At 33.6% G+C, this 15,794-nt stretch overlaps 1 protein-coding gene across 1 annotated transcript in view; it reads right to left on the minus strand.

Annotated features, from left to right (window-relative positions):
- The window catches only part of LOC112397062 (uncharacterized protein MCAP_0864-like), a 235,657-nt gene that overhangs the window by 193,533 nt on the left and 26,330 nt on the right, over window positions 1-15,794 (minus strand). The window contains exon 4 of the mRNA XM_024741141.1: window positions 9,955-10,169. Coding sequence (XP_024596909.1) covers window positions 9,955-10,169 — 215 coding nt within the window. The remainder of the gene's footprint in view (window positions 1-9,954; window positions 10,170-15,794) is intronic.

Below are 15,794 nucleotides of genomic sequence, written 5' to 3' on the forward strand. Positions count from 1 at the left end.
AACCTGTAAAAATACTGAATCACTATGCTGTACATCTGAAATTAATATAATATTATAAATCAACTATACTTCAATAAAAAAGCCAGCATAAAACATTTGTGAAGTGTAAGGTTACAAAATATAATTTTAAAAATCAAGTGTTAGAAACGGGCATCATTAGAAAATCTACAAACAGCAAATGCTAGAGAGGGTGTGGAGAAAAGGGAACCCTCTTGCACTGTTGGTGGGAATGTAAACTGATACAGCCACTATGGAGAACAGTATGGAGATTCCTTAAAAAACTAAAAATAGAACTACCATATGACCCAGTAATCCCACTCCTGAGCAAATACCCAGAGAAAAACATAATTCAAAAAGACACAAGCACCCCAATGTTCACTGCAGCACTATTTACAATAGCCAGGTCATGGAAGCAACCTAAATGCCCATCGACAGACAAATGGATAAAGAAGATGTGGTACATATATACAATGGAATATTACTCAGCCATAAAAAGGAACGCAATTGGGTCACTTGTAGAGACGTGGATGGACCTAGAGACTGTCATACAGAGTGAAGTTATGTCAGAAAGAGGAAAACAAATATCGTATATTAATGCATAGATGTGGAATCTCGAAAAATGGTAGAGATGAACCAGTTTGCAAGGTAGAAATAGAGACACAGATGTAGAGAACAAACGTATGGACACCAAGGTGGGAAAGCAGGGTGGGGGAGTGTGGGTGGGACGAATTGGGAGATTGGGATTGACATATATACACTAATATGTATAAAATAGATAACTAATAAGAACCTGCTGTATAAAAATAAATAAATAATTTTTTTAAAAAAATCAAGTGCTAGAAAAGTTAAAGTAGGTCAAGAAAAATATTCTATACTAAAACATATGTAATCCAAAAAGAGAGGTCTTAAAAATCCCATCAACCTAACTTTGCAATAGATAGAAATGGACAAACCCACATTCATTTTGGAAGATTTTAATATTCCCCTATGATTTGCCAAGTGAAATAGGCAAGAATAAGCAAAGACATACAGATTTTAAATAGCACAATTAACCAGTGCACTTTAATGGATCTATTAAAAAGTTATATCCCTAATACAAAGAACATGCCTCATTTTCTTTTTTTTTTTACCTTATCAAAATAGGTAAGAAGTGGATTTATTTAGAGAGATAGACACTCCACAGACAGTGTGGACCATCTCAGAAGGTGAGAGGCCCCAAAATATGGGGTGGTTAGTTTTTGGGGACTGGGTAATTTCATAGCCTAATGACTGTAAGGATTATTCCAACTATTTTGGGGAAAGGGAGGGAATTTCCAGGAACTGGGCCACTGCCCACTTTTTGGCCTTTTATGGTTAGCCTTAGAACTGTCATGGCACTGGTGGGTATGTTATTTAGCATGCTAAGGTATTACAAAGAGCATATAATGAGGCTCAAGGCTCACTGGAAGTTGAGTCTTCTGCCATCTTGGACCTAGCTGAGAACATGCCTCATTTTCAAGTAGTTATGGGGTAGTTCCAAAAGCTCACTGTTTTTTAAACTCTCAGTAAGTTCTTCTAAATAAGTCGCATTCTCTGTCCATGGTGGAATAAAAAATGGACATAAATAAAAAGATAGCAAAAAAAAAAAAGGTATCCACTTAGAAAACTTAAAAAATGTTCTTCCAAGAGTCTTAGATTAAAAAGGAAATAAAACTGAACTCCCATCTTATTTAAAAGTAAATAAAAATAAAACACTATTATCAAAATTTTGTTGTGAAAACTTATTACCACAGGGAAACTTAATAACTTTAAATGTAACTACTAGGAAAAGAGACTGAGAAATTAGCCAAGGCTTTGGTGAGGTAACTAGTAAGAAAACTAGAAAATTTTTAAAGCATAATAAATAAATAAAAATAAGAGTGTAAATTAATGAAATAGTAAAGAAACAGATTTGATCAGTTAAGCTAAAATCTGGTTCTTTGAAAAGGTCAATAAAATAGACAGATCTGTTTCTTTTCTTAGGGAAAAAAGTTTCCCCTCCCCTCTCTTTATCCTGTCTCTCTCTTAATCAAACACAAATAATCATCCCAAGAAAAGATAAAGGGGGTCATAACAGATACAGAGGAACAGTTTTAAATAAAAGGATACCACATATTACTAACTAACAAGAAACTTGAAATGTAAGTGAAATACTTGTTTTTCTAGGAAAATATCAATTTCTAAAATTGACTCAGGAAGAGGTAAAATCCACAAATAAACCAATAAGTACAGAGGACACATAATGAGTCATCAAAATTCTACTTCCCAAAAAAGATACAAGCACACTCTTTATGAAGGATATCTGCCAAAGCTGCAAGGAACAGGCAACTCATGTGTTACTCAATATGTCTGGTGTACACAAAAGGTGAAAGGCTTCTTAATGTTTTTCAAGAGGCTAGTTTAAGCCAGTATTTATACTATAAAACAAGACCTCACCTGTGAATACGGATGCAAAAATCTATGTAAAACATTAGTAAATTAATCCAGCACCATATTAAATATAAATAATTTTCATAAAATTTCTCACACATAACTAGTAATATGGATAATTATTTTAGTGGTACAAAGACATTTTATTTTAATAATTATATCTTTATTTTTAACCTTCTATTTATGGCAAGTGATAATGTTTTCCCACTTACTTTTCTTACAGAAAATTTCCTTTAAACATATATATTAAATGGAGCATTTATGGAAAAATAGTACAGAGTGCTCATAGCTGTAAGCAAATGCATAAAATTTAGGGAACTCTGAAATACACACCATAATCCAAATGGCTTTATACCAAAAATGTAAGTATAGCTTAATATTAGAAAATATATTAGGAAAAAGTGATGTCAACAACATGGTAGAGTGAATATATAGGTAAGTGAAGATAAGATGTTACCTAAAAAAGGACTATTTTATTTATGAGACATTTTATACAAACTTCATGGTAACCACAAAACATAAATCTAGAGCAGAGACATGAAATATAAAAAAAGAGGTAACTGAGAAAAACATCATAGAAAACCACTAAACCAAAATGGCAGGCAGAATCACAAGGAAAAAGAAATAATGGAGAAATAGAGCAACCAGAAAACAAGATAAAATGGCAGTACTAAGTCTTCACCTATCAATAATCACCCTAAATGTAAATGGATTAAATTCACTAATCAAAAGACACAGAGTGGCTGGACTGATTAAAAAGCAAGACCCAACTGTATGCTGCCTCCAAGAAACTCACCTCAGCTCTAAAGACAAACATGGGCTCAGAGTGAAAGAATGGAAGATGATACTCCAAGCAAATGGCAGCCAAAAGAAAGTGGGTATAGACATACTCACATCAGACAAAACAGACTTCAAGCCAAAAAAGTTAACATGAGACAATAATGGACAGTATATAATGATAAAGGGATCATTCATCAAGAAGACATAACAGTTATTAATATATATGCACTTAATCTAGGAGCACAAAAATATATAAAACACTTATTAGCAGACCTAGAGGGAGAAACTGATAGCAACCCAGTAATAGTAGGGAATTTAACACTCCACTTACATCAATAAATAGATCATCTAGACAGAAAGTCAACAAGGAAACACTGGCCTTATGTGAAACATTAGACCAGATCGATGTGATAGATTTGTACAGAAAATTCCATTCCAATGCAGCAGAATACACATTTTCTTTCAAGTGTGCACGAAACTTTCTGAAGAATAGACTATATGTTGGGACATAAAACAAGTCTCAATAAATTTAAAGACTGAATTCATATGAATCATCCTTCCCAATCACAATGGTATGAAAACAGAAATAAACTGCAAGAAGAAAGCTGGAAAAGTCACAAATATGTGAGGCTGAACAACATGGTACTTAACAACTATTGGTTCAATGAAGAAATGAAAGAAGAAATAAAAAATTACCTGAAGACAAATGAAAATAAGAATATAAAGTACCAAAATCTATGGAATGCAACAAAAGCAGTTCTAAGAGGGAAGTTTATAGCAATACAGGCTTACCTCAAGAAACAAGAAAAGTCTCAATGAAATGAGAACAATATTAAACAATCTAACCATACATGTAAAGGAACTATAAAAAGAAGAACAAATAAAGTCCTAAGTCAGTAGAAGGAAGGAAATAATAAAGATCAGAGAGGAAATAAATGAAATAGAGACTAAAAACACAACAGAAAAGATCAATGAAACTAAGATCTGGTTCCTTGCAAAGATAAACAAAATTGACAAACCTTTAGCTAAACTAACTAAGAAAAAAGAGAGAGAGGAGGCTCTGTTAATAAAATCAATAAAATCAGAAACAAAAGAGAAGAAATAATAATGGATACCACAAAAATACAAAGGATTATAATAAAATATAATGAACAGATATATGCCAAAAATTGGACAACCTAGAAATGGACAAATTCTTAGAATCATACAACTTTCCAAGACTGAGTCATGAAGAAATAGAAAATCTGAATAGACCAATCCCTAGTACAGAGATGGAAACAGTAATCCAAAAGTTCCCATGAAACAAAAGTCCACCAGAAGACCAGAGGGCCTCACAGGTAAATTCTACTAAATATTCAAAGAAGATTTAATATCTATCCTTCTCAAACTACTCCAAAAATCTTGAAGAGGGGCTTCCCTGGAAGGAAGACTTCCTAACTCATTTTTATGAGGTCAACATCACTGTGATACAAAAACCAGACAATGACCACACACACACACACACACACACACACACACACACACACAAAATTACAGGCCAATATCTCTGATGAACATAGATGCAAAAATTCTCAACAAAATATTAGATTAATAAAACAATAGATTAAAAGTATAATAACCTTGATCAAGTGGGATTTATTCCAGGGTGCTTCAACTTCCACAAATCAATCAACGTGATACATCACTATAACAAAGTGAAGGATAAAAACCATGATCTCATTTCATTGATGTAGAAAAAGCATTTGAAAAGATTCAACACCCATTTATGATAGAAACTCTCAATAAAGTTAGTATAGAAGGAATGTACCTCAACATAATAAAGGCCATATATGACAAACCCACAGCTAACATCATACCCAATGGTGAAAAACTGAAAGCTATCCCCCTAAAGTCATGAACAAGACAAGGATATGCACTCTCACCATTCTTATTCAACATAATACTGGAAGTTTTAACTAGAGCAATCATGCAAGAAAAATAAGTAAAAAGCATCCAAATTGAAAAGGAAGAAGTAAAATTGTCACTATTTGCAGATGATATGATTTTAGATATAGAAAACCCTAAAGAATCCACAAAAAAAACTATTAGAAATAATAAATGAGTAAAGTTCCAGGGTACAAAATCAACATACAAAAATCGGTTGGGTTTCTATACACTAATAATGAGTTAGCAGAAAGAGAAATTAAGAAAATTCTATTTACAACTGCATCAAAAAGAATAAAGCACCCAGAAATAAATTTAACCAAGGAGGTGAAAGACCTGAAAACTCTAAGACATTGTTGAAAGAAACTGAAGAAGACACAAATAAATGGAAAGATATTCCATGCTCATGGACTGAAAGAATGAACATTGTTAAAATGTCCATATTACCTAAAGCAATCTACAGATTCAACGCAATCCCCATCAAAGTCCCAAAGACATTGTTCACAGAAGTAAAACAAAAAATTCTAAAATGTATATGGAACCACAAAAGACCCTAAATAACCAAAGCAATCCTGAGGAAAAACGAATAAAGCTGGAGGTATCACACGCCCTGATTTCAAACAATATTTCAAAGCCATAGTAATCAAAATAGCATGGTATTGACAGAAAAAGATACATAGATCAATGGAACAGAATTGAGAGCCCAGAAATAAACCTATGCATATAGGGACAATTAATTTACAACAAAGAAGATAGTAAAGCATTTGTTAAAATTCAATTCCTGATTAAAATATTAACCTTAAGGATCTAGAAAAAAAGGGAAATTCCTTTGATAAAAGTCGTCTTTAAGAAACCTATAGCCAACACCCAATTTAACATAGAAACACACTAGATGGGTTCACATTAAATCAGAAATAAGACAAAGATGCACTCTACAAGTTTACTGTTCAATAGTGTTCTAAAGGTCTAATCCAAGTTAACGAGACAAAAAGGACGGGGAGTGGGGAACTATTAGAAATTTAAAGGTAAGACAGTTACTATTTGCATATAATGTGATTGTCTTATATATGTGTACTGTGTATATATAAAATGAATATATGTAATATATTCAAGAAAATCAACTGAAAAACAAATACAAGTAATAAAAGAATTCAGTAAGTGAGCTAGTTACAAAGTCAATATATGAAAATCAATAGCATTCAGAAAAATTTTTTAATCTAATGAACAAAAAGATCCCATCCCCAACAGCAACAAAAGTTACATGTCCAGGAATTAAACTAATATGGAATGTGCAAGAATATGGAATGTGAGTGATTTAAACAAAGCCTGAATAAATGGGGGTAAAATACCATGTACCAGGATAAAAAGACTGAAGATTATAAAGATGTAAATTCTTAAGATGTCAAATTGCTCTAGAAAGCAAATGCAACTCCAGTCTAAATCATAATATAGAATGTTTTATGGAACCTGATAAGCTGATTCTAATTCATCTAGAAAATATGTTAGAAAAGCCAGGATAATATGAAAAGCAAAACAAACAGTTGCCCTACAAAATATCAAAACATATAAAGCAAAAGTAGTTAAAAGTGTGTTGCTGACCCATTCCTATACACTGGGTATTTGTGTCCCCCCAAAACTCTTAAGTTGAAATCTATTGCCCAATGTGATGATATTTGGAGGTTTGGCCTTTGGGAGGTGATTAGGTCCTAAGGATGAAGCTCTCATGAATGGGATTAGTATCCTTATAAAAGAGACTCCAGAGAGCTCCCTTGCCTTCAATGCCATATGAGGACACAGCAAGAAGACAGCTGTCTATGAACCAGGAAGGGGCTGTCACCAGGTAACAAATATGCTAGCACTTTGATCCTAGGCTTCCCAGCCTCCAGAACTGTGAGAAATAAATAATATTGTTATAAGTCACCCAGTCTACTACTTTGTTATAGCAGCCCAAATGGACTAAGACACCCAGTGATAGATTATAGATCAATAGCATAAAACAGAGTCCAGAATAAGACTATAATAGGTGCCATTTCAAATCAAGTGAGAAAGGATGAAGAATTTAAAGAATGATATTGGGACAACAATAAATAAATAAATAAATAAATATTTATAAAACAACAACAACAACAAAAAAAAACAACAAAAAATCCCATGAAATTATAAATCTAACTCATACATTAAAAGCCTTACCAGAACGACAACACTATAAACGTTTTAAACTTATGTTGCTTTTCAACTTGCTTGAATCTAGGTTAGCAAAACCCAGAGTAAGTTTCTGTTGTTTGCAACCAAAAGGACTTGACTCAGAACCCTTACCAGAATTTGGCATATTTTTTAAAAATTGATACAGAAAAAAATACAATAAACAATAAGATAAGCAGCAATGAGGGTTTCCCTGGTGGTGCAGTGGTTGAGAGTCTGCCTGCCAATGCAGGGGACACGGGTTCGAGCCCTGGTCTGGGAAGATCCCACATGCCGCAGAGCAACTGGGCCCGTGAGCCACAATTGCTGAGCCTGCGCGTCTGGAGCCTGTGCTCCACAGAGAACAAGAGAGGCAGCCGTAGTGAGAGGCCAGCGCACCGCGATGAGGAGTGGCCCCCGCTTGCCGCAACTGGAGAAAGCCCTCGCACAGAAATGAAGACCCAACACAGCCATAAATAAATAAATAAATTAAAAAAAAAAAAAAAAGATAAGCAGCAATGAGAAAATATTAGCAATATGTAATCAAAGTATGAGTCTATATTATATTAAAAACTCCTATATATAAACAAAAAATACAAATAATACTGTAGAAAATTGGACAATACATATGAACAAGTAACTCACTGACAAAATATAAATATCTAATAAACATATGAAAAAAGTTCAACCTCACTAGCAATAAAGAAACACAAATTAAATAACAATGAAGTAACATTTTTTCTGCTGAAGAAAAATGTGAAAATTTGAGAAAAATTAAGAAGACTCCAGTATTAACAAGATGTAAGGAAATGACCACTTTATAAACTATTGGCCAAATACAAATTAACCCTATCTTCTCAAAGGACAATTTGGTATAATGTCCACCAAAATTTTAAATTGGTATTTACTTTCTTTTCAGCAATTCCACTTCTAGAAATTTATCCTATGGAAAACATATGTACACAAGAATATAAATAAAACTGCTATGTGTAATCATAAATACTGGAATAATCTAAATGCTGAAAAGAGAAATGGTTAAGTAAATTATAGCATATTCCTAGTAAGGAAGACTTTGCAGCAGTTAAGAACAAGATAGATCTATATGCATTAACATGGAACAATTTCCAGGATATAAAATTAAGTGGCAAAAGTCACAGACCAATATATTTATTATATTACTTATATTAAAAATGAGTCTATTAAAAATAGTTTTAAAACTACATGGTATATATAAACATTATATATATTTAAAGGATATATCTATAATAAAGTTTAAGGCAAAATGAAGGATCTAGAAAGATATATACCAAACCATTAAAGGTGTTTTTTTATTTTTTTATCTCCAGTAAGAAGAAAGCAATCAGAAGGATAAAAAAGGACTTTCTTGCCTTTTCTTCTATATATCAATACTTCTTTTATTTCGTATGTTTATGTATTATTTATATAATATAATATATTATTCAAGAAAGTGGGAGTAACACCAAACAAAAGAATCTGACAGGCAAAAACCCTCCAAATTTAAAATTTTAAACTAAATATTTTTAATTTTTCCACTCAAACATTATTAAATACTTTACTATTCAGACTTGAAATTCAAGAAAATATAACAAAATTTTCTTAGCAAAGGACTAAGAATTGGTATTTAATGTAATTATTCAAATTTGTAATGAAATTTAATAGGTACTTAATCCTAAGAGATCTAAGAAAGTTTCTACTTTATAAGGACACGATTTCATTATATTCATTAGTTCATAGTTTACTAACATCAACTGTCGATATTTTCTTTTGTTTTTTCTTTTTTTTTTTTTGCGGTACGCGGGCCTCTCACTGTTGTGGCCTCTCCCCTTGCGGAGCACAGGCTCCGGACGTGCAGGCTCAGCGGCCATGGCTCACGAGTCCAGCCGCTCCGTGGCATGTGGGATCTTCCCGGACCCGGGCACGAACCCGTGTCCCCTGCATCGGCAGGCAGACTCTCAACCACTGCACCATCAGGGAAGCCCCAACTGTCGATATTTTAAATGGAGACATATTCATTCAAAGGAAAAGCCATGAAACAACAGCAAAAACCCTTTTGTAGAAGTGTTTGTGTAAGCTCAGTGAGGTGTCCTTAGGCAGACTAACTTGCTGATTAGACTCAACATTAGGAAACCAATCTTTAATTTTATTCCAGTTTCACTGATTTAGAATCATGTGCCAATTTTAATGTTTTGGCCTCCTTTTCATAACGTGAAAGCCTTATTCTATAAATCTAAATATTCAAGCACGTTTAAAAACAAATGTTAGATATCAAATCTACCAAAATTCACCTGATTTTTGATAGATAAACTTTCCTAATGATAAAATTAACATATATATCTGGGGAAAAGTTAAATCAACCCATCACAACTTATAGTTACTGAATCAATTAGTTTCTAATTATTGATAGAAATATACACCTCAAAGGAATGCTCAAATTATATTTAAGAAGTATATTTAGTAATCAGTAATAATAAACAAACTCAAATGTATTAAGATATAAATTATACTTGATGAAGAGAAATTCTAGAAAAACAAAGTCAAGTCTATACTCTGTACTTTTCTTCCAAACTAAATAAATGACAGAAAAGAATAACATATTCTAACCTTTCCATTTTGGATTCACTGTCAATTTTGTACTGTTCAAAATCTTGGCTAAGAGCCTGTAGTGTTTCTTGAAGGCTCTTTTCACGTTCTACACTTCCTTGATAAAATTTCATCTCTTTTTCCATCGCTTTCACTTTTTCTTCCATAGCCTTAAACTCATGAAGAATTAGATAGCTGACTCCACAGTACTTACAAACTTTTTCTTCTGGAGACATCTAGAAAATAGAACAGACATTTACTGAAATGATAGTTTTTTAATTCCAAAACATAACGTTCAGCTGAAGATGTTATTGTAACCATATTGGTTAAATGAAGTAAATGTATACTGTGCTATGCCATGGAGTAATACTTGCAACACTGCATACATCTGGATAAAATTTTAAAAACTGGCATGATATCGACTGACACAAAATCTTGGAATTAGAATAGGGTTGTTCAGAGTAATAATTTCTCCATGGTATCTCTAAGAAAGACTTACTCTTGAAATATTTTCCATAAAATAAAACTAAAAATGATGAAAACATCTTTACAATTCTTATTTTAAGATGACTTTTCCACGATGTGGGAATAAATCACTGGCCTTTCACTTCCAACTGCACTGTGATCCTGGAGATGTTTCTTAGCTTCTTCAGATCTCATTTCCCTCATTTATAAAATTATGGCATTGGGCCAAATGAACTCTAAGTTCCTGTTCAGTTTTTTAAGATTTTTATAGAATTTAACATTCTGTCATAAAACCAGATATAGGAGAAACACTTTGAACCTCATGTCTTCTGCCTAAATCAGATAGTACTTTTCCCCTCAGGTAGGTATGATTATACCTATTTTACACTTAAGGAAATGGGGACTACTGAAGTTAGATAACCAGCTGCTAAGTAGAGAAGTCGGCATTAAACCCAAGTCTATTTTAAAATCAGCACTTATGCCTGTAACCATTTGTATCATATTTATCTACCATATGAATGTCAGCTAAATCCTCTGACTTCCTTCAGATAAAATGCTTATATATCTTTGGCCAGATAGGGGCAGTGAAAAATGGAATTTTAGCAAAGTCAAGAGAAAGGTAATTCTTTTTTCTGTCTCAAGTATACAAATATTCTTCAAGTGGCCTCTACTTGTCTCGCTATTCACAAAGACAGGACAAAGCTTTGTTAAATATTTGCTCCAGGGCACTAAAACTCTTAGATTATACAAGGAATGCTTACTCTTAATGCAACCTCCCTTAGGACTGTAGAAACTGCTCCTATAACTGAGTGATGCCACCATATCTGCCTATCAATGCCATCCACCATCTGTGCCTATCCATGCCATTGTACCAGAGACGGTTGAAACAAACTAATAATAATTTTTGAGAGGGCAGACAGCGGAAGCAAGAAGAAGTACAACCCTGCAACCTGTGGAACAAAAACCACATTCACAGAAAGATACACAAGATGGAAAGGCAGAGGGATATGTATCACATGAAGGAACAAAATAAAACCCCAAAAAACAACTAAATGAAGTGGAGATAGGCAACATTCCAGAAAAAGAATTCAGAATAATGATAGTGAAAATGATAAAAAAAAAAAAAAAAACACCTCGGGAAAAGAGTGGAGGCAAAGATCGAGAATATGCAAGAAATGATTAAGAAAGAGCTAGAAGAATTAAAGAACAAACACCTAGAAGAATTAAAGAACAAACAAACAGATAAACAATACAATAACTGAAGTGAAAAATACATGAGAAGGAATCAATAGCAGAACAACTGAGGCATAAGCACAAATAAGTGACCTGGAAGACAGAATGGTAGAATTCACTGCTGTGGAACAGAAAAAAGAGAAAAGAATGAAAAGAAATAAAGACAGCCTAAGAGATCTCTGGGACAACATTAAACGTAACAACATTTGCATTACAGGGGTCCCAGAAGGAGAAGAGAGAGAGAGAGGACCCAATAAAATATTTGAAGAGATTATAGTCTAAAACTTCCCTAACATGGGACAGGAAATAGCCACCCAAGTCCAGTAAGTGCAGAGAGCTCCAGGCAGGATAAACCCAAGGAGAAACACGCTGAGACACACAGTAATCAAACTGACAAAAAGTAAACACAAAGAAAAATTATTGAAAGCAACAAGGGAAAAACGACAAATAACATACAAGGGAACTCCCATAAGGTTAACAGCTGATTTCTCAGCAGAAACTCTCCAAGCCAGAAGGGAGTGGCATGATATATTTAAACAGATGAAAGGGAAGAACCCATAACCAACATTATTCTACCCAGCAAGGATCTCATTCAGATTCTACAGAGAAATCAAAAGCTTTACAGACAAGTAAAAGCTAAGAGAATTCAGCACCACCAAACCAGCTCTACAACAAATGCTAAAGGAACTTCTCTAACTGGGAAACACAAGAGAAGAAAAGGACCTACAAAAACAAACCCAAACCAATTAAGAAAATGGTAATAGGAACATACATATCAACAATTACCTTAAACGTGAATGGATTAAATGCTCCAATCAAAAGGCACAGGCTTGCTGAATGGATACAAAAACAAGATCGATATAAATGCTGTCTACAAGAGACCCACTTCAGACCTAGGGACACATACAGACTGAAAGTGAGGGGATGGAAAAAGACATTCCATGCAAATGGAAATCAAAAGAAAGCTGGAGTAGCAATACTCATCAGGTAAAATAGACTTTAAAATACAGAATGTTACAAGAGACAAGGAAGGACACTACATAATGATCAAGGGATCAATCCAAGAAGAAGATATAACAATTATAAATATATATGCACCCAAGATAGGAGCACCTCAATACATAAGGCAAGTGCTAACAGCTAAAACAGGGGAAATCAACAGTACCACAATAATAGTGGGGGACTTTAACACCTTACTTACACCAATGGACAAACCATCCAAACAGAAAATTAATAAGGAAACACAAGCTTTAAATGACACAATAGACCAGGTACATTTTATTGATATTTATAGGACATTCCATCCAAAAACAGCAGATTACACTTTTTTCTGAAGTGCACACAGAACATTCTCCAGGATAGATCACATCTTGGTCACAAATCAAGCCTCAGTAAATCTAAGAAAATGGAAATCATATCAAGCATCTTTTGTGACCACAATGCTATGAGATTAGAAATCAATTACAGGGAAAAAAAACATTAAAAAACACAGACACATGAAGGCTAAACAATATGTTACTAAATAACCAAGAGATGACTGAAGAAATCAAAGAGGAAATCAAAAAATACCTAGAGACAAATGACAATGAAAACACAATGATCCAAAACCTATGGGATGCAGCAAAAGCAGTTCTAAGAGGGAAGTTGATAGCAATATAAGCCTACCTCAAGGAACAAGAAAAATCTCAAATAAACAATCTAACCTTACACTTAAAGGAACTAGAGGAAGAAGAACAAACAAAACCCAATGCTAGTAGAAGGAAAGAAATCATAAAAATCAGAGCAGAAATAAATGAAATAGAAACAAAGAAAACAATAGCAAAGATCAATAAAACTAAAAGCTGGTTGTTTGAGAAGATACACAAAATTGATAAACCTTTAGCCAGACTCATCAAGAAAAAGAGGGAGAAGACTCAAATCAATAAAACTAGAAAAGAAAAAGAAGTTACAATGGACACCACAGAAATACAAAGCATCATAAGAGACTACTACAAGCAAGTTTATGCCAATAAAATGTATAACCTGGAAGAAATGGACAAATTCTTAGGAAGGTATAACCTTCCAAGACAGAACCAGGAAGAAACATAAAATATGAATACACCAATCATAAGTAATGAAATTGAAAGTGTGATCAAAAATCTTCCAACAAACAAAGTCCAGGACCTGATGGCTTCACAGGTGAATTCTACCAAACGTTTAGAGAAAATCTAAGACTCATTCTTCTCAAACCCTTCCTAAAAATTGCAGAGGAAGAAACACTCCCAAACTCATTCTATGAGGCCACCATCACCCTGATACCAAAACCAGAAAAAGATACTACAAAAAAAGAAAATTACAGACCAACATCACTGATGAATATAGATGCAAAAATCCTCAACAGAATACTAGCAAACAGAATCCAACAACACATTAAAAGGATGATACACCATGATCAAGTGGGATGTATCCCAGGGATGCAAGGATTCAATATACGCACATCAATCAATGTGATATACCAAATTAACAAACAGAAGAAGAAAAACCATATGATCATCTCAATAGATGCAGAAAAAGCTTTTGACAAAATTCAACACTCATTTATGATAAAAACTCTCCAGAAAGTAGGCATAGAGGGAAGCTACCTCAACATAATAAAGGCCATATATGACAAACCCACAGCAAACATCACTCTCAGTGGTGAAAAAACTGAAAGCATTTCCTCTAAAATCAGGAAGAAGACAAGGAGGTCCACTCTTGCCACTATTATTCGACATAGTTTTGGAAGTCCTAGCCACAGCAGAGAAGAAAAAGAAATAAAAGGAATACAAATTGGAAAATTGGAAAAGAAGAAGTAAAACTGTCACTGTTTGCAGATGACATGATACTATACATAGAAAATCCTAAGATGCCACCAGAAAACTACTAGAGCTAATCAACGAATTTGGTAAAGTAGCAGGATACAAAATTAATGCACAGAAATCTCTTGCATTCCTATATACTAATGATGAAAAATCTGAAAGAGAAATTAAGGAAACACTCCCATTTACCACTGCAACGAAAAGAATAAAAAAACCTAAGAATAAACCTACCTAGGGAGACAGAAGATCTGTATGCAGAAAACTATAAGATACTGATGAAAGAAATTAAAGATGATACAAACAGATGGAGAGATATACCATGTTCTTGGATTGGAAGAACCAATATTGTCAAAATGACTATACTACCCAAAGCAATCTACAGATTCAATGCAATCCCTATCAAATTACCAATGGCATTTTTTTACAGAACTAGAACAAAAAATCTTAAAATTTGTATGGAGACACAGAAGACCCCGAATATCCAAAGCAGCCTTGATGGAAAAACACAGAGCTGGAGGAATCATGCTCCCAGACTTCAAACTATACTACAAAGCTACAGTAATCAAGACAGTATGGTACTGGCACAAAAACAGAAATATAGATCAATGGAACAGGATAGAAAGCTCAGAGATAAACCCACGCACCTATATGGGACACTATAAAACTCTTAGAGGAAAACATAGGAAGAACACTCTTATGACATAAATCACAGCAAGATCTTTTTTGATCCACCTCCTAGAGTAATGGAAATAAAAACAAAAATAAACAAATGGGACCTAATGAAAAAATAGAGTTACCATATGACCCAGCAATCCCACTACTGGGCATATACCCAGAGAAAACCATAATTCAAAAAGACACATGCACCTCAATGTTCATTGCAGCACTATTTACAATAGCCAGGTCATGGAAACAATCTAAGTGCCCATTGACAGACAAATGGATAAAGAAGATGTGGTACATATATACAATGGAATATTACTCAAACATAAAAAGGAATGAAATTGGGTCATTTGTAGAGACGTGGATGGATCTGGAGACTGTCATACAGAGTAAGTCAGCAAGAGAAAAACAAATATCGTATATTAACGCATAAATGTGGAACCTAGAAAAATGGTACAGATGAACCAGTTTGCAGGGCAGAAATAGAGACACAGATGTAGAGAACAAACGTATGGACACCAAGTGGGGAAAGTGGTAGGGGGGGTGGTAGGATGAATTGGGAGATTGGGATTGACATATGTATAAAATGGATAACTAATAAGAACATTCTCTATAAAAAATAAAATAAAATTCAAAAAAAAATTTTTATACATTAACGTTTTT

Source organism: Neophocaena asiaeorientalis, unplaced genomic scaffold (assembly GCF_003031525.2).
Source record: "Neophocaena asiaeorientalis asiaeorientalis breed wild unplaced genomic scaffold, Neophocaena_asiaeorientalis_V1.1 scaffold556, whole genome shotgun sequence".
NCBI classification, from domain to species: domain Eukaryota; kingdom Metazoa; phylum Chordata; class Mammalia; order Artiodactyla; family Phocoenidae; genus Neophocaena; species Neophocaena asiaeorientalis.